This window comes from Calypte anna, unplaced genomic scaffold (assembly GCF_003957555.1).
Source record: "Calypte anna isolate BGI_N300 unplaced genomic scaffold, bCalAnn1_v1.p scaffold_147_arrow_ctg1, whole genome shotgun sequence".
NCBI classification, from domain to species: domain Eukaryota; kingdom Metazoa; phylum Chordata; class Aves; order Apodiformes; family Trochilidae; genus Calypte; species Calypte anna.
Window position 1 is genome coordinate 517,256 of NW_022045449.1, and position 20,738 is coordinate 537,993.

Genomic DNA, 20,738 nt, shown 5'->3' on the forward strand with positions numbered 1-20,738 from the left:
CCAGGATCATCCTGCCACATCCTTTTAGGAGGGTGTCATAACTTTTCTGTTTTTTCCTTATTTGGAAAAAAAAACCCTTCATGATGCTGTAATAGATATTAAAACTCAAATTGTGGGTGGGATATGAAGAGGTTCCTGAGGTAACTGCATTTTTTTCTGCATGAGAAGCTGAAGAAAGCATCATTGGTTGGATGGAGCTTGGAAAATGAGGCCAACTTGACCCTTCATCCTTAGTGATGGCGTTGATGGGTCAGGTAATGACAGATGAAATCTAATTTCCAGTAAAATCTTATCTTGCACTGGGTGTAGCTTTAATATTTTTCACGGGTATGGAGGCGCTGATGGTTCTTCAAATGGGAGCTTTGACGGAAGCCCTTCCCACACTCAGGACACTTGTAGGGACGTTCACCCGTATGGATCCGTAGATGTTCGGTGAAAGAAGAGCTGTCTGTGAAGCCCTTCCCACACTGAGGACAGGTGTAAGGACGTTCACCTGTATGGATCTGTAGGTGTTGGGTGAGATTTGACCTCCTTATAAAGCCCTTCCCACACTCAGGACACTTGTAGGGACATTCACCCCTGTGGATCCGTAGGTGTTGGGTGAGACCCGAGCTGTCTGTGAAGCCCTTCCCACACTGGGGACACGTGTAGGGTTTTTCCCCAGTCTGGACATGTTGGTGATTAATCCAAGAGGTGCTCCTGTTGAAGGCTTTCTCACAGTGAGTGCAGGGATACAACTTCTCTCCTGTATGGATGCGGTGATGCTCTGATAAACAGGAACTCCGGGTAAACTCCTTCCCACACTCCAGACACTTATAGGGTCTCTCTCCCGTGTGGATGCGGAGATGCTGTGATAAATGGGAATTTCGGGTAAACTCCATCCCACACTCAGAACATTTAAAGGGCTTCTCACCCGTATTGATCTGCTGATGAAGGATAAAACCTGATCTCCAGCTAAAACCTTTCCTGCAGTCCGGGCAGGTGTAGGACATGGTGCCTGTGTGATGGTGTCACTGTTGGACCAGATCCGAGCTGTCGCTAAACCGTCTCCTGCAGTCAGGACTTCTCTGGGGTCTCTCACCCTGATGGATTTTCTGATGGTGGAGATCAGCTGAGCAGATCCTAAACCTTCTCCTGCCTTGCTCACTGATGTCAAACTTTTCTCCTGCATGGATTTCAATGATTTTCAAAATTACACTTAGACCCAAAATCTTTTTCTATCCTTACAACACCCAGGGAGGTCTTTTCCCCGATGGAGTCATCCCATGTTTGAGAAAGAAGCCATAGTATGGTGACAAAATAGGGTTTGAGCTTTTTTTGTGTTGGTGGCAGCCAAAACCTACATCAAACATACTGTAGGTAAAAATGGACTGTGAGGTGGAATAGGGAGGTTACCCATAGAGTTGGACACCCACTGATCAACCTTTACTTCATCTTTAGGAGGTACACTGGCAACCAAAACCCAAAGGGGCCATTGCGTGGGGCAGGTGGTGCTGGCGTTTTGAGCCACTCCTGGCTTGATCTGTGATGACCCAATTGTGCTGACACTGCAAGAGGTAATTTAGGACTCCCTCATTGCTGTTGTAAACCCCTGGGATGATTCAGGGGTCTTATATCTCACCCAACGACTTTGATATGAGTTTGGTTTCCCGTCATGGTAAGAAATCCCACCATGACCTATAGGATTCCCCTCTTGCACCCACATGCAGGATGAGCTGCCATCTAATGGGATGAGTTGGGGTCTCCTAAGGGAGTCCCCGATTGTGACTTCTAAGCCCTGGGCTTATCAAGTCCCCTGGAAGGATTCTTGACTTGCCATCCTTATCCCTGGCTCCAGGGTGATTTGAGGGTCTCCAGTTGCAGACCCCAAACCCTTGGGATGACTTTGGGGTCCCCTATCACAGCCCTGCCCACCAGTATTTATTGTGCTCTCCCCATATTATTTTGAGGGAGCTAAAATCACAGCTCTTCCACCCTCCAGAAGAGTTGGGATGTGGCCAATCCCACCACCCTCACCCCAGGGATAAGTTTAGATTTCCCCCTCTCACCCTTCCTTCCCTCCCCCATCTTGTGCTGCTCACCCCCAGTTTGGGCAGTACTGGGATAACCACCCCCCTCCCACCACCTCCCATCACATCTTATCACCTCCCGCTACCTGCAAAGCAGACACAGACCAGGCTGGTGGGTGGGGGGAGGGCGATGCTCAGGTGGTCACCAGTTAGGGGGTCCCGGATGAGGGGCGTGGGGTGTGGGTGCAGCCCGGGGCAGTGGAGTAAAACCTCGCGGGAGCTGCAGCATGATCCTGCTCCTTTTGCCATGCGTGGTCACCCATCTGGGGCTCTGAGCTCTCTCTGCCCCCCAGGAGATGCTGTGCCCTTCAGATGGGCTGGGGCTGTGCTTGGACTGCCCAGAGCAGCCTGGGCTGGGCACTGGTGTGCGGCCAGCAGCAACTGGACTGTTCTGGGAGAGAGGGGAGGGGAGGTGGGAGAGCCTGGAGGCAGCTGTTCTGGGCTGGCAAGTGAAACCTTGGCAGAGAAAGCCATGGGTGTCCTCAGCTGAGGCTGAGTCTTTCTGACAGAGCATCTCCATCCTCCTGCTGGGCTCAGTGTCTGCATAGGGGGAACTCCCAGCCCTACCCAGGCTCTCTCCTGGCCAGCAGGGACTGCTGAGGCCATCCCATCAGATAGAGCTGTCTCTAGTAAGAGTACACCCTGTCCTGGGCTGTGCCTGTATGAAAGGCATCAAGGAGCAGCAGAGCTCATCTGGAGAGAAATCTCAGAAGGACAAGTGCCAGTGTCTGCCCCTGCAGGGGACTCACCCGGGCCATGGCACAGGCAGGGGCTGCCTGTCTGGGAGCAGCCCCGTGCGAAAGGTCTTGGTGGGAACTTGTCATGACCCGGGGAGGGCACCCAGGGAGACACAGCTCACACCCCCTTGCTTTCTCAACTCCTTCTCAGAGAGGAGCCAGGGTGCTGCTGGATTCAACGTGAGTGCCACACCTGGCCCTTCTGGGCAGAGGGACTGAAACCATACGGTCCCAGAAAATGCTCAACAGCTCCTTTGACACCACTGACTGGTAGAGAGTGAAAGGACTGAGGGTCACATTATCACTTAGAGGAGCAATTCTTTCTCTAGGAAAGAAACAAAACAGGCCTAACAAAATCAGACAAACAAACAGCAATGCCTGCGGTCAGTAAAGCAGGACAAGGACGATTAGCAGCCCCCAATCACAACTCGACAACAGGTGCATGGACAGCAACACGCAGCCAATCAACATGAGCCACGAAGACACCAAGACCATATAAATGTAACACTTTGCTTAATAAAATCCAGCTTTGTTGCTAACTCATATTGTTTTGTCTCTTTGCTCCGTAAGCTCGCACCCTCCGACATATATGCGTGTTCCCCAGCTAAAAATAGAGAGAGATCTGAGCCCATTCAGACACCCCCCCTGACGAGTGTGTCATCATGATAATCACTTCCTTCTTTTATCTTGTTTGTTTTCAAAGAAACTAAAGATGTGGAAGCTTGGAAAATCTACAGCTTGGAAAAAGCGGTGGCCTGGTGGGTCTGGTGATGAGAGATGAGATCATAGCTCTGGTAAAACTCTTCTCACACTGGGAGCAGCTTTAGGGTCGATCACCCCTATGGAGGCGCTGATGATTCAGCAAATGGGAGCTTCGCCTGAAGCTCTTGCAGCAGTGGGGACACGAGTAGGGTTTCTCTCCTGTGTGGAGGAGACGATGCCTGATGACATCAGAGCTCCTGGCAAAGCTCTTCCCACACTCAGGACACTTGTAGGGACGTTCACCCGTATGGATCCCTAGATGTTGGGTGAGACCCCAGCTGGCTGGGAAGCCCTTCCCACACCAGGGACACGTGTAGAGTTTTTCCTCAGTGTGGACATGCTGGTGACGAATCCAGGAGGTGTTGATGTTGAAGACCTTCCCACAGTGAGTGCAGGGATACAACTTCTCTCCTGTGTGGATGCGATGATGTGTTGATATATTGGAACTGTGGGAAAAAACCTTCCCACACTCCAGACACTTAGAGGATCTCTCTCCTGTATGGATGGGGTGATAGCGTGATAAAGAGGAACTCTGGGAAAAGTCCTTCCCACATGCAAAACATTTATAGGTTTTCTCCCCCATGTGGATCCGTTGATGCTCTGATAAACTGGAACTCCAGGTAAACTCCTTCCCACACTCCAGACACTTATAGGGTCTCTCTCCTGTGTGGATGCGGAGATGCTGTGATAAATGGGAATTCTGGGTAAACTCCTTCCCACACTTGGAACATTTAAAGGGTTTCTCACCCATATGGATCCATTGAGGCTGGATAAAATTGGATCTCCTGCTAAAACCTTTCCTGCAGTCAGGGCAGGTGTAGGACATGGTGCCTGTGTGATGGTGTCACCGTTGGATCAGATCCGAGCTGTCGCTAAACCATCTTCTGCAGACAGGACATCTCTGGGGTCTCTCACCCTGATGGATTTTCTGATGGTGGAGATCGACCAAGCAGATCCTAAACCTTTTACCATGTGCCTGGACGATGCCAAATTTTTCTCCTGGATGGATTCAATGATTTTTCACTCATGTCAAACTGTGACCAAAAGCTGTCTGATCTTTGGGGTACCCAGAGAGCTTTTTGCCCCGATGGAGTCACCCTGTGCCTATGAAAGAAGCCATAGTGCAGTGACAAAGTAGAGGAGAGATTTCTGTGGGGTGAAGGCAGCCAAAACCTACATCAGTCTTCCTGTGGGTGAAAGTGGAGTGTGAGGTGGAATGAGGAGGTTACCCATAGAGTTGAACACCCACTGATCATCCTTTCCTTCATCTTTATGAGCTACGCTGGCACCCAAAACCCAAAGGGGTACTGGGGTTGTGAGCCCCTCCTGGCTTGAGTTGGGATCACTCCTTTGCACTTACACTCCACCAGATATTTTACTTCTCCCCTATTCCTGCCAACAACCCTTGGGGTGATTTAGGGGTCCTTTTGTGCCACCAGACATCTCTGCTATGATTTTGTGTTCCCCATTGTGGCACCAAATCCCCACCATGACTTCATTATATTGTTACAGGGCGATATCAGACCCCAGCCATAACTTTCCCCTTATCTGCTTTTGCAGATATTCACATGCTTTTGGTGCCTCGTTGGCCTTGGCAGTGCCTTGTTTTAAGAACAAGACTTACATTCCTAATTATCTTCGAGACAGCAGTTCGTCTCGTTAGGGCCTTGTTTTGTTCACACTGAAACAGTGGAAAATTCCATGTCTCAGCTGCTTTGTCTAGCCCCATATTCACTTCTTTCTCAGTTTAATTCTGAATTTCACTGGTCAGGAACACAAATTCATTAACATATATTACAACCATTTATTACAATCTCAACTAACCCCCGTGATTGGCCTTAACCCCCCTGTTAATCACGTGCTAATTACATGTTAATCACATGTAGATCCCATGTTGACCCTGTGTTGTTCCCATGTGCCCCTCTCCACCCCCCACACTAACGCTCGGGACCAAACCCCCACCCCCCTTTAATTCCCCAATTAAATTGCTGCCCAATGAACGCTGATTCACAGATCATTAATTATTCACTGGGGGGAGAAGGAGGGGGAGGGGTTAATGGGAGGATCTCGAAATGAGGGAATGGGCTGGGGGGGGGAAATAATCAGAGAAATCAAATGGAGAATAAAGGGAAAATCGATAGAAATTAAATAAATTAATTAAATATAATCTTAAAACAAAAAATAAATGAATATATAAAATATTAAATAAAAAATAAAATAAAAATTAAAAATAATAAAAAATGAAATAAAGAATAAAAATACTAAAATACTATTAAATAATAAATAAATAATAATTAAAAATAATTTAAATAATAATGATAGTATTAAAGTAATACAACTAAATAAAAAAATAAAATTATTTCAAAAATAAAAAAGCAATGTAAATAATAATAGTAAATATTAATAATTATAGAAATAAATAACAATTCAAATAACAATGAATATTAATATAGAATAATACATATAATATAAAAATAACAAATATGACGAATAGATAAATTAGGTAGAAATTATTAATAATAAATAAATAATATATAATAATAAATACTAATGTATAATAAATATATAATGACTAAAATTAAATATTGCAAATATTAATAAAATACAACAATAATATAATATAATATAATATAATATAATATAATATAATATAATATAATATAATATAATATATATAGTATTATATATAAATGTATAGTAATAAATAACAATATATAATGATAATTAATAATAAGTTAATAAAATATATAAGAAATAATAGTATACAGTATATAATAAATAATGAAAACTAATATAATAATACAAATATTACTATATAATACAATAATTTAAATATCAATTAATAATAATACATAATAATGTATAATGCTAAATATTGCCATATAGTAATAAGTAATATCAAAATATAGTAAGAATTATTAATTTTTTTCATATCATTATTCATATTGTTATTTATTATTAATATATATAATGTATTACATACATTATAAATTTTTTGTTATAGTATATTTTATCTTATATATAATATTATTATTCATATTATTCATATTATTAAAATAATAAGTAATTAAAATATATTATATGATAATATACGGTACATATTAATAAATATAACAAATACAGTATAGAGCAGTATGGAATAGTATAGACTATAAACCAGTAAAAACCAATACAAACCAGTATACCCAAGTACAGACCTGTATGAACCAGTATAAAACATTAAAAACCAGTATAACCAGTATAGACCGGTATAAACCAGTATATATGAGTATAATCAGTATAAATTAGTAGAGACCAGTACAGACCAATATAACCAGTATAAACCAGTATAGTCCAGTATAGACCAGTATAACCACTATAAATTAATATAACCAGTATAAACCAGTATAGACCAGTATAGGCCACTATATACCAGTATAAACCAGTATAGACCTTTGTAGACCAGTATAACCAGTATAGACCAGTATAGACCTGTATAGACCAGTATAAACCAGTATAACCAATATAAACCAGTACAGACCAGTATAAACCAGTATAAACCAGTATAACCAACATAAACCAGTACCAACCAGTATAACCAGTACAGACCAGTATAGACCAGTATAAACTAGAATAACCAGTATAGACTAGTACAGACCAGTATTAACCAGTACAGACCAGTATACCCCAGTTTGACCAGTGTTACCAGTATAGAGCAGTACAGACCACTGTAGACCAGTATAAACAAGTATAGACCAGTAAAACCAGTATAGACCAGTATAACCAGCATAAATGAATATAACCAATATAGACCAGTATAGGCCAGTATAAACCAGTATGAACCAGTATAACCAGTATAAAGTAGTATAGACTAGTACAAACCAGTATAGACCAGTATGGACCAGAACAGACCAGTACAGACCAGTACAGACCAGTACAGACCAGTACAGACCAGTATAAACCAGTAGAGACCAGTACAGAGCAGTACAGACCAATATAGACCAGTATAAACCAGTAAAAGTACTTTACACCACGATAGGCCAGTTAAACCAGTACAGGCCAGCATACACCAGTAAAAACGAGTCCATCCCAGTTACTCCCAGTTGACTCCCAATGCGGCCCAGTCCCTCCCAGTTGACACCAATCCCCTTCTAGTCCCTCCTCGTCCCTCCCAATCCCCTCCCAGTCACTCCCAGTCCTTCCCAGTTGACTCCAAATCCCTCCCAGTTGGCTCCAAATCACTCCCATTTCCCTCCCCATCCCTCCCAATCGCCTCCCAGTTCCCTCCAAATTCATCCCAGTCTCTCCACATCCCTTTCCAATCCCTCCCAGTTCCCTCTCAGTGCCCCAGTAAAATAGAACTTTTCCATAGTTTTTATTATATGCTCTTTGTTATCTTCAGAACGCTGTTCAGAAACAGCGTCACCAGCAGGTCCAGGGAGGTGATTCTTCCCCTGTACTCAGCGCTGGTTAGGCCACACCTCGAGTACTGTGTCCAGTTCTGGGCCCCTCAGTTCAAGAAGGATGTAGAGGTCCTGGAACAGGTCCAAAGGAGGGCAACCAGGCTGGTGAAGGGACTCGAGCACAGATCCTATGAGGAGAGGCTGAGAGAGCTGGGGCTGTTCAGCCTGAAGAAGAGGAGGCTCAGGGGAGACCTCATTGCTGTCTACAACTCCCTGAAAGGAGGCTGTAGCGAGGTGGGAACTGGACTCTTTTCACAGATGACCTTCAACAAGACAAGAGGACACAGTCTTAAGTTGTGCCAGTGGAAATTTAGGTTAGATATTAGAAAGAATTTCTTCACGGAGAGGGTGATTAGGCTATGGAATGGACTGCCCGGTGAGGTGGTAGATTCTCCGTCCCTGGAGACATTTAAAAAAAGACTGGACGTGGCACTCAGTGCCATAGTCTAGCAACTGCTCCGGTGGGTCAAGGGTTGGACTAGATGATCTCTGAGGTCCCTTCCAACCCGGCTAATTCTATGATTCTATGATTCTTCTGCACGGGAACCTCTCCAATTAGCTGTGTGAGTCTTGAACACTAAAAACACCATGGGGGGACTCATGGCTGCTCAGTACTGTAATGGGCCCCATGGTGCCAGAGGGACTGAGTCCATGAGTACTGACAGGAGACTGAAAAAAAAAAAATGTTTTAAAAGTTAAAGCCAAAACAAAAACCCAAAAGTATTTTGAAGTATTTATTGGCCCCTTTGGGTCCCATTACTGACAAAGCCTCCCCAGAGACTTGTTAGAGAAGGTCACTGGAGGCCATGATTGCAGGGAGGAAAAGGTTCTGTAAAGGTGGCTCTGAAGCCACAGGTATTTCTTTATTTGTTTGTTTATGTATTTATTTATTTATTTATTTATTTATTTATTTATTTATTTATTTTATGGATCAGTCAGGCCAAACTCTGAACCCTAGAAAATGGGAAGGCAGAGCCTTCCCATGTGCAGTCAGTTCTCTAAGGAGAGCAGGTGGGAGGTGGTGCAGTGGAGCTGTAACCTCCAGCTGCAGAGAGGAGAGGAGAGGTCTGATGCAAGGACCAGGGATGGAAGTCCCAGGTGGGACATGAAAGGAATGGTGGGGTTGGGGGGCTGAGAAGTAAAGTTGCCTGCACTCTGTCAGTCCTCTGGGAACTTCTGTCAAGAGAAAAGAGTTTTCATTAATCACAATATGAACAGTTCCTCCTTAACCACGGTGGGAAAAGCTCTCCAATTAGCTGTACAAGTCTTGAAGATATGAAGAATATCCCATGGAGAGCCATGGCCCTTTAGTGCTCTCTGTATTTCAATGAGCCCCAGGGTGTGTTTGGTGCTGAGTCCATGATCCTCAGGTGCTGAGAGATGAGTGGAACCTGAAAGTACCTTGAAGCATTGATTGGCCCCACTGAGGACCAATGCTGCCAGAGCCTCCCCATGGCCTTGTTAGAGCAGATCACTGGAGGCCATGATTGCTGGGAGGCAAAAGTGGCTCGGAAGCAAAGGATTTTTCATTTTTTATTTACTAATAAAGCACTAAGGCCACTCTCTGAACCCCAGGCAATGGGAAGGCAGAGCTCATCCCTCACTTGTGGGTCAGGACTCTTCCTGGGGAAATTGAAGTATGAAAATGAGTAATAAAAAAACCTCTGACATATCCCAACCACCCCAAAAAGGGGAAAGGAAGTCCAGAGACTCAGGACAAAATTACTTCCGGTAGACCATGGTGGTGGAGGCAGCTGCCATGTCTGAGGTGACAAAGCCCTTGGTCCTGTTGGGCCTTTCAGCCTTCCAGAGCCCTTGGCCACCTCTCCTGCAGGCTGCCCTACACTGTCCATGTCTGCAGCTCCTTCTTTAAATTGCTTCAAACAGGCTTTCAACTGAAGGACAAGGAGGGAAGGACTAAAGATGGCAATGACCACCCCACCATCACCACAGCTGATCGGGGATTAAACCAGGCCTGCTGACCCCAGGAGTCCAGCCGTAGTAATTTTTCCTTTTTATAATTACTGTTTCATTAAATCTGTGTAGTTTAGTTTCCAACCCATAAGTCTCTCTCCCTTATTCTCTCTCCATTCTTTATCAGGCTGGGGAGAGGCATTAATAGAGAGCTTCTGTCATTTGGTTAATTGCCAGCCCAGTGTTAAACCCTGACAGATTAATTGGACCCCAGCATGGGGCTTAAGTTAATTATCTTGAGACCAGTTGAAATTTCAACTCATTTATATGAATAGTTTGAATTTTGACTTCAGCGGGAGGATACCCAGATGGCTCCGCTGAGTGGGAATGAAACTATTTTCTTTGGAAATTTCACAAGGTTAAAAATTAAACCAATCATGCTGTAACTTTGGTACTCAGGGTATGTGATCTGTGGCTTTTTATCTGGGATTAGTGTTGCTCTGTGGTTCATTCTCAGTGACAGCTGCTTAAGAACCTGCATCACAAAGCCCTGGTGGTGGCTGTGGAGACGCCCAGGCCTGGAACTGGCTAGGACTGTGTCACAGAATCATGGAATCATGGAATGGGTTGGGTTGGAAGGGAAAAGGATCATCTTGTTCCAACCCCCTGCATGCATGGGTAGGGACACCTCCCACCCAACTGAAGCCAACTCTGTCCCTGCCCCCATGGAACTCACTTCTTAATCCCATCCACAGCATCGGCCTAAGCCAGCACTATTGTCTCTTGGAGCTGCTCGAGGATGAGCTTCCCGTACTCCTCCTGCTCCATGATCCTACAGATCATTCCCATGACCCTCCAGATCATTCTGAATCACAGAATACCTCAGGCTGGAAGAGACTCTTGAGCATCTCCTTGTCTGAGTGCCCTACTCAAAAGGAGGATGAACCACATTGAGGTTGCTCAAGGGCTTCCCCAGCGTGGCTTCATCCACAAAGGGAGTGAAAGTGCCTTTTTTCCCACCCCACAGGGGGATTACAAAGACAGGACAAAGTGTTGGTACAAGTTCTGGACACTGAGGCATCATCACTGCTTGCCAGGAGGACTTTGGATCCCTGATGGCAGTGTGACCCTTATCATCTCGTGAAGTTCCCACCCACCACATCACCCACCTCTTCAATCCAGACATCACCAGTCTGGCTACAACAGGACAATGGTAGAGCATGGCAAAGGGCTTGCTAAAGGCCAGGTGCACCCCATGCCTTTCTGTCCCCTGCCCACTCTGCTTCAGCAATCCCTTCTTTGTCCTTCACCTGCCTAGAGCAGTATGGACCCCATCACTGTCCCAGGGACTGAGGTCATAGAATCATAGAATCCTAGAATGTTAGGGGTTGGAAGGGACCTCTAGAGATCATCCAGTCCAAGCCCTCTGCCAAAGCAGGATCACCCAGGGCAGACCACACAGGAACACACCCAGGGACGTGTTGGAAATCTCCAGAAAAGGAGACTCTCTGGGCAGCCTGTTCCAGTGCTCCCACAGCGTCACAGACAAGAAGTTTCTCTTCATGTTGAGGTGGAACTTTCTATGTTCTAGCTTAAACCATTGTTCCACAGTGTTGGGGAAACAGTTCAGAAATATACAGGTTGTGAGCAATCCTGACTTACTTCAGTTTAGGCTACATTAGGTTAATGGTCATTGAGGCCTAGTTAGAGGTTTCTAAAAATGAGCTAATGGGAAAGAGATAACTTAATTGGCAACAGAAGAGGAAAATATTTATGTGAGAAGATGGCTCCGTGAGAATGTTTTGTGTAATTGGAATACAAAGCCACCTGCATGATATGATGGTGTGAACAAGGCTTCTCTACATAAGTGAGCGCAAGTTGTTAATAAACGATTTCATACAATCATATTGATGTGTACATGGAATCCTTAAGCCTCCTCAGGTTTTTTTCCCACAAATGGCGCCCGAACAGGGTCTAAGGATGGCCCGGACCAGGGACTAAGGATGGCCCGGACCAGGGACTCTCATACTGTTGCTTCCAGGAGCGATGAAGACAGCTGGAATGAGAGAGGAGCGGAGAAGCCAGTCGAAAGGAGATTGCTGCCCCGGCAGTCTATGTAGCTGGTGCCCGGCTACGGAATAAACGAGCTCGGAACTGAATAATGTTGCCCTGATCAGGTGAGTGGCTGGGGAGGAGATGGGGTCTACACTCTCTAAAGAAGAAGAGGCAGTATTTAAGCTCCTCCAATGTATTCTCTCTAAGAGGGGATCTTATGTGGCAGGATAAGAGGCAGGATCTTATGTGAATTACTGAAATGGGCACGGGATAGAGACTTCATCCCCTCGATGGGTACCGTTTTGGAGTTACCTACTTGGGAAGCCATAGGTATTGCCCTATGGGATAAAATTAGCAATGGAGATAAGGAGGCACGATGCTTAGCGACACTCTGGAAATTGATTAGAGAAACCTGAAAAGAAATGAAAAGTGAGAGGTCAGCACCGGCCTCAGCTTTCGCTGTCTTAACGCCTGATCTACCAGTACTGATGAATGCTCAAAATATGGGCTTGACCACTAAACAGTTATTTGAGACACCTGAAATGCCCCCACCAGCACTTGAAGGGGCTGTACTGATTCAAGCTCAGCCAGCTGTGCCATTTGACCCTGGGGGTCGGATGAAAAGCAAAAATGGTACCGAGAAGCAAAACCAAAAGCGACCGAAAACACCACCAGAATCATTGGAGGACCCAGAGGGAGAGAAGCCGGAGAACACCGGCGAGGAATCTTGGAATGCAGACTCCCCACCTTGCGCCCACCTGCTGCGGCTCCCGACTGTTCTGCCACCTTTCCACCTCGGAAGCTTGATTTATCTTCTTGACCACAGTTGCCATCAATTAATCCTCTGCTTCACCTGTCAACACCATCAGTGCCTGCTATAGAGCAACAACCAAGGAAAGAACTGGGACTCAGAGACAAGCAACTAAGGAAACTGCTGAAGAAACTGAAAGAACTGGAGACCAAGGATGAGTATACCCCTGAAAAAACCCTAGTTTTTGCTCCGGGGAACATCCCGAACGATGGGGCACTAATCCATTTTTACCTCCTGATCCATTCCCTGTTCCTGCACCTACTTCCCTTAACCCTTTAACACCCGCTGCTCTACCTCTTCCAGATCCAACATGGAGAGGGGAGGGTGGTGAGGGTAGTAGTGTGTATCCAGTAACTAGATGGAAGGGAATTATTCAAAATGCTATAGTTGAAGGAGAAATGGTTCCCAATAGGAGTCCGATGGTTTTTCAGTGATTGTGGGACCAGGAGGAGGAGGTTAATGGGTCGCATTAGATTGACACAAAAATGCTCATTAATACACTGTTAACTCCTTCTCAACAATTGCAATTTCATCATAAATGGTAAATACTGTGTGAAAATGCAGCTGTGATTCCTACACAGAACACCGATGCATTACACAGAGTGCAAGTACAAATGTTACTGGGTGCTTGTCCTTTTGTACGTGCAGATTTACAGGCATGGTTTCAAACTGAAGTGTTAAAACTTTCACAAGAATTGGGGTTTGCAAACTGTGCATGATTCTGCACAAGCAACCCCCTTCCTTTACAAATATTAAACAGGAGGGAGCAGAGCCATATTCAAAATTTGTGGATCACTTCTATTCAGCGATAACATCACATCTGGATTTGTCAGAAGGGATTAAAAAAAAAAAAAGTAAATTTTTTTTTATATGTCGGCATATGACAATGCTAATGAAAAAAGTAAATGTGCATTAGAACTACTCCCAAAAAGGTGCTACAGCAGCCCAATTTTTAGAAGCTGCTTAAGATAAAGATGCTTAAGATAAAGATGCTTAAGGACCATCATTGCAATACAGTTCTAAATATTGATGTATATTGTGGTGCATGGTATACTGGTGTTTCATACAGAGATAACAAACATGGTTGGTAATTATGCTTGCAGTTTTGGTTTGGGAAATTGGACCACTTCATTTTGTTTCAGGGTGACTTTACCAGATTTTAGTAGCAATATCATTTCATTTTTGAATCTTCTAGTGGTTGTTGTTAGTTTTTCTTGTCTATTGGTGAGAAGTAAGAAAAGTAAAACAAACAAACAAACAAACAAAGCAGGGAACACTGTTATGAGAATGAGTATGCCTTTTCGGAGGCTGAAAGTTGCTGTTCGGAGAGCGAGAGCTGCTCCTGGTACAGAGTACCCCCACTCCTGCCTCCGCAGCCACTTCTCGCCCCCCCTCACACACTGCTGCTGCTCAGAAAAAGAGCCCTGCTGCAGACACCACAGCAGAGAAAAAAAAAGTGTGCGTGTGTGTGTGTGTGTGTGTGTGCGCCTTTGCTGTTTATAGGCTTGGAATTTTGTCTCTAAACAATTCTATTAGGCCTTTTTGGGCCTTAATTTGGCAACCATGGAAGAAACTAGGACTTCACTGTGCCGTGACCTGGGAGGGGTCTGGGGACTCTTTTGGGGCCCCCCGATGAATTTTTGTTGGATAAGCCTCCTCTACCCCTTGGCTCTACGCGCCAGTGGACATCTGACCTTCCTCATACTAAGAGGGTATTTAAGTCCTTGCACTGCAGTGCAAAATGTGCTTTTCGTACTGTGTTGTATTGATAACAGGCTTTTGTTAATTTTGTAATTCATGTGATCGGTTATATGTTGATTATGGATCTATATCTGTATCTTGATTCTTGATTGTGCTATTCTGTTGCACTGCTGAGCAGATGAACTTAACTTCTGGTATTTTAACACAGATGCTGAGAGATGTTGATAGTGTTAGACATGCAGTTTTACAAAGTCATGCTGCCACTGACTTTTATTGTTAGCTTTTAGGTTATGTTTGTGAAGACTTGGATGTAGTGTATTTGCATAAATTTATCTGATCATTCAGAGTCAATTCACAACCAAAAACAATTGATTAAGATAACATGAAAAAATTAACTGTTGCATATACTGGGTTAAATGAATGATTAAATCATTTAAGGATATGGGGATAGCTTAGAGATTTAATTAGACAAGGTTTATCAATTATATTTGTTATTATTGGTTTTGATAAAAAAAAAACAAAAAAAAAAACAAGCAGAGCGCTATGTCAAGACATCGCTGGAGTGGACCCGAGACAAATCATTTTGCCCCTTATGCAGGACTATTTGGTTTGGCTACTGCGAACTTCAACGGACCTGCAAATAGCCTTAACATGGTTTAGTGGGGAAATAACGGATTCTTAGCCCTTATATCGCTTGTTACCACTTTTATCTAACATGCAGTGGGAGTGATGTAGTTTTTTGTCTGACAGTCAAGTGGACGGCATAACGGTCTTTACGGATGCTGAGAAGAAAAAAATCCCGTAAAGCTGTTGTTACCATGGAGGAGACGCCTGGGTAATGGAAAGAACATTTAATTCAAGGGAAGTCATTTGACTCTTTGCAAACCCTTGAACTTACCGCGGTAATTTGGGTTTTTGAAACGTGGAATAATACTGCTGTAAATATAGTCTCTGATTCACTTTATGTGGTAGGTATTGTTTTGGGAATGTATCATGCCATTTTGAAGGAAATTTTGAATAAGCATTTGTATTTCTTATTGCAGAAGTTATTGAGACTCTTAGCAGAAAGAGAACATCCTTATTTTATCACTCATATCCAGAGTCATCTTAGTGACCGAGGTTCAGCTATCAGTAATAACTGAGCTGACCATTTAGTTGCACCAGTGTGGACTGGTCCTTCTATTGATGTTTTTTCACAGGCTCGACAATCTCATGCATCAATCTGCTAAAGTACTAGCGAAGCAATTTCATTTACCTCTGGAGGATGCCCAGGGAATTGTGAAATCTTGTCCTGATTGCCAAAAGGTTTATCTTGGTATTGAGATGGGAGTCAATCCTAAAAGTTTAAAATCTTTGGAACTGTGGCAAATGGATGTCACTCGTGTACAACAGTTTGGACACTTAAAATATGTGCATGTTGTTATAGATACTTTTTCTATGGCCATTTGGGCCTCTGCTCAGACTGGTGAGGCAACGAAACATGTTATCAGACATCTATATGTATCCTTTGCTGTTCTTGGAGTACCTCAGTCTATTAAGATGGACAATGGCCCCGCTTATTCTTCTGCTCGTTTTCGACAGTTTTGTGGACGATGGGGTATTCGACATGTTCCTGGTATTCCTCATAACCCTACGGGTCAAGCAATAGTGGAATACTGCCATTTGATACTAAAGACACTCCTTGAAAGACAAAAAAGGGGGGAGGAAGGGAGCCCTCCTCAGGACCAGTTAAGTAAGGCTGTATATGTCATGAACTACTTACGCCTTATAGGAGAACGTACAGAACCTCCGATATTGATTCGCCAAAAAGCTTTAGCAGACTTTGCTTCAGAACCGTCCCACAAAATTTTGGTGGAATTCAAGAATTCCATCACTGGACAATGGGAAGGGCCGGCAGAGGTGAAACTGACTGGTCGAGGTTATATGTGCTTACTTACAGGTACTGGAGTGCATTGGGTACCGAGCAGATGGGTTCGACCATGGAAACAAATGCCTTTAAATGTGGATTTACAGTGATAATATTTCTGATACAAGTATTTGGTTTGGGAGGTTGTACTGATTTATTTTATTTCAGGCTGATTCCACCAGATTTTAGTAGTAATAGTGTTTTGTTTTTTAAAGTTTTTGGTAGGTGTTGTTAAATTTTTCTCATATATTGGTAAGGAGTACAATAAAGTCATGAGAATGTTTTTCAGGGTCCGAGAATTGCTGCGGACAGAAAGAAACTTTCCCCCCCCGACTCTTTCCCCCACGGCTGCTTTCCAACACCCCTCGCGTGGCCGGTGACCGCTGCCAGCAAGTCTGCTGCAGGTGCAGTTGCTGCCTCTGCCCCGCAGATACTGTAGCTGTGACCCCTGCTGGAGGGGGGGGAAAGGAAACCACATAGCCTCATTAAAAAAAAAAAAAAAAAAAAAAAGTTTCTCTAATGCCTTCTGAAAGGTATGAAGCAGAAGTGGGAAATATTTTTACATTGTTCTGGGCACCAAATGTCCAGGCCTGGATCTTGGTAGGCAATAACTTGAGGGTCACCTGCTGCTCATGAAAGATAGTGATATTTTCTTTTCTTTGAAAGGAGATTTTAGCTATCCATGAAATAGAATTTTTTCAATGTGTTAAGCCATATAAAAAGATGAAGACATTTACATGTAAAAAAATAATTTAACCTCAGTTAGGTAGTGTCACTACTCTGCTTTTATGCAAACTCCAGTTATTTTAAAACAACCTACTTTGATGGGCACATTGATTATAATTTGATCTATTATTTAAGAGAAGAGTTTAAAAGATGTTCAAAGCTGCACTGCAAAATACTGGACACTGTGCAAGGGTGTGGTGTGATAGAAAGAAATTTCTTCAAGTTTAGTTTGAAACCATTAGAATACATGATTCAATCATAAAACTTTTTTCATTTAATTCATAAAAAAAAAAAAGAAGAAGGAAAGAAAAGGGGAGAGCGTATACCCTCATGAGAAGAAAAAAAGAGAGTGACCTCATGAGCGCACTAATGAGTTATCAATAACAATTGCGATCAAACTGGTCAATGCAACAATTGGGCCTAGAATATAAGGGAAAATTTGAAATTTGGGTTTCTTGCTGTTTCATTTGTATCACACATAGCAAGAGGAAAAGCCTTTGGTAAGAATTGATAAAAATCATAAAATACACCAGTAAGCTTATTAGCTTACAGATATAATTAGGCAAGGCTTACCAATTATATATGTTTTTATTGCTTTTATATTACTAGTATGTTATTATTGCTTTTGTATTAGTGTATATGTTGTTATTGTTTTTGCATTATTGGTATGTTATTGCTTTTGTATTAGTATGATGTTTATGACAATATATCATTAGCATCTTATCTTACATAATGAAATAAGTCAGAATTGCTCAAAAAACAAAAAGGGGAATATGTTGGGGAAACAGTTCAGAAATATACAGGTTGTGAGCAATCCTGACTTACTTCAGTTTAGGCTACATTGGGTTAATGGTTATTGAGGCCTAGTTGCAGGCTTTCTAAAAATGAGCTAATGGGAAAGAGATAACTTAATTGGCAACAGAAGAGGAAAATGATTATGTGAGAAGAGTGGTTCCGTGAGAATGGAATGTGTAATTGGAATACAAAGCCATCTGCATGATATGATGGTGTAAACAAGGCTTCTCTATATAAGAGAGTGCAAGTTGTTAATAAACGATTTCATACAATCATATTGATGTGCACATGGAATCCTTAAGCCTCCGCAGACTGTTTTCCCACAACCTAGGAACAATTCCAGGTGGGTTTTGAATATCCCCAAAGAAGGAGACTCCACAACCTCCCTGAGAAGCCTGTGCCAGTGCTCCATCACCCTCACAGCAAAAAAAATTCTCCTTGTGTCTATATGAAACCTCCTATACTCAAGCTTCTGTCTGTTGCCTCTTGTTCTGTCATTGGGCATAACTGAGAAGAACCTGGCACCATCCTCCTGGCTCTCTCCCATTACATCTTTGTAAACATGAATGACTTCTCCCTTCATTCTCTCCTTCTGCAAGCTGAAGAGTCCCAGCTCTCTCAGCTTTCCCTCATAAGGAAAATTTCCCCTTTTCTATCATTTTCCTTCAGGTGCAGGCATTTTTAGGTGACCCTCTGGAACATTATCACTTGGAGAATGCTGCTAGACCCTCTCCTCTGGACTACAAAGGAATGAAATATTTCCTTGCAACAAAACAAGAGAGTATTTTTAATTATCTGCACTTTGAAAACTTCCTCCTTAACTCCACCAAGAATTGATAACAATGAGCTCTTCAGGTCTTGAAGATGTAAAGGATATTAGAAAAAGTTAAACAACTCTTTAGGACATTTGGGGATCACTGCATGAACCTCAGTTACTGAGAGAAGACTGAAGACATATCTCCAGAAGTCAAAGTCAGGACAAAAAAATCAAAGTACCTCAAGGTATCAATGGGCCCCACTGAGCCTGCCAGAGCTTGGTAATTAGGGCAGGTGCTCCACAGACCCTGGGGGTCAGGGAGGTGGGGGGAGCTGCCAGGTGCACCTCCAGGAGCTGGGGTAAAACAAAAGGTGGGTCTTGGGGTAAAACCAAAGTTGGGACCTGGGCCAATCCGAACCAGACACTGGGCAGGAGGATTCCATGGAATGGGTTGGAGGAAACTTGAAGATCATCGAGTCCCATTGGCAGGGACACCTTCCACCAGCCCAGGTTGCTCCAAGACCAGCCTGACCTGCCCTTCAACACTTCCAGCATCCACAACTTCTCAAGGAGGATTTCCAGTGAGGATTTGGAGAGCCCTTCACTACACGGGGGAAAATCCTACACAGTGCATAGGGGAGGCATCCAAAATCCCTGCAAGGGCGTCCAGCCCTATACACCAAACAGCCTGCAAGTCAGGAGGACTTTGCATATTGCACTATTTGGAAACATCTTGGTCATCTACTGACCACCTGCGACCAGGACTGGGCCAGAGTCCAGGGTGTGGCTGGCAGGGTTTCTTTAACATCCTCTCTTTGAAAGCATTAAGTCAATTATTTTTGATAAATGATGTTTTTAATGATTACTACAAGGATACAAAATATCATTCATATTTGATATACAAATGTTCTTTTTTGGGCCAGGATAAAGGTGATTTTCTGTCTTGTACTTTTTCTTTTAACTAAGTCTCTTGTAAGTAGTTGCACTTGCTGAAATTAACAGCAAGTTTTTCAGTCACTGTGTGCTTCTAGGACTGCTAACACTTGATGTTTATAGTTACTGCTAGAGACTGGTATGCAGAGCCAAGGACACTGCTCAGCTCTGAGGAAAACTTTTACCCTCCAGAAGGAAGAAAGAGATCACACCTGAGCCCTCCTTTGGGGAGGAACGGACAAGATAGATGCCAGAATTGACCAAACAGAGTATTCCATCCCATATACGTCATACTCAGTATAAATTTGAGGGATCACGAGGGCTAAGCCAAGATTTCCTGCTTCCAGCTTCTGGCTGCCTGTCCTTCCTGCCTTTCCTGCTTCCCTTCCTTCACCCGGCATCCTGGAAGGATTCTGTCTTTTTGTCTGCCTGTGGTCCTGATCTGTTCCAGCCCATAGCTGTGTGTTCCTGCCTCCAGTTCCCAACTGCTGCCGACTCCAGGAGTCCAGCCTGGACTTTCCCAGGGCTGCCCTGCAGCCTTGGTGGTGACGTAAGAGTTATTGGGGGGAAAGGGGAGAGGAATGTGGTTTCCATTTTCCTGTATATTTGTATACATTTAGTAATTTTTCCTATTTATCATTACTGTTTCATTAAAGTTGTGTAGTTTAGTTTCCAACCCATAAGTCTCTCTCCCTTATTCTCTCTCCTTTCTTTATCAAGGAGGAGAGAGAGATTAATAGAGAGCATCTGTTACTCGGTTTAATTGCCAGGCTAGTGTTAAACCATGACACGGGGGTGAGAAGTAAAGTTGCCAACACAGTGTCAGACCTCAGGGAACTTCTATCAGAAGAAAACAGTTTTCATTAAGCAGAGTATGAAATGTTCTTCCTTAACCAACCTCTCCAATTAGCTGTACAAGTCTTGAAGATGTGAAGAACATCCCATGGAGAGCCATGGTCCTTTAGTGCTCTCTGTATTTCAATGAACCCTAGGGTGTGGTTGGTACTGAGTCCATGATCCTCAGGTGCTGACAGATGAAAAAACTGCTCCAGTACAGACCAGTACAGACCATCCAGTCAGAATGGAACCTGAAAGTACGGTGAAGCATTGATTGGTTCCACTGAGGACAT

The 20,738-nt window shown here is 43.6% G+C and overlaps 1 protein-coding gene and 1 pseudogene across 1 annotated transcript in view; one reads left to right on the plus strand and one right to left on the minus strand.

The window, feature by feature from the left end:
* Positions 1-4,773, minus strand: part of LOC115600226 (zinc finger protein 850-like) — a 71,333-nt gene extending 66,560 nt beyond the window's left edge. Inside the window, 2 exon segments of the mRNA XM_030468512.1 lie at positions 326-961; positions 3,608-4,773. Of these exon segments, the coding sequence (XP_030324372.1) occupies positions 326-961; positions 3,608-4,394 (1,423 nt within the window). The 5' untranslated portion in view covers positions 4,395-4,773.
* The window catches only part of LOC115600224, a 147,574-nt pseudogene that overhangs the window by 55,874 nt on the left and 70,962 nt on the right, over positions 1-20,738 (plus strand).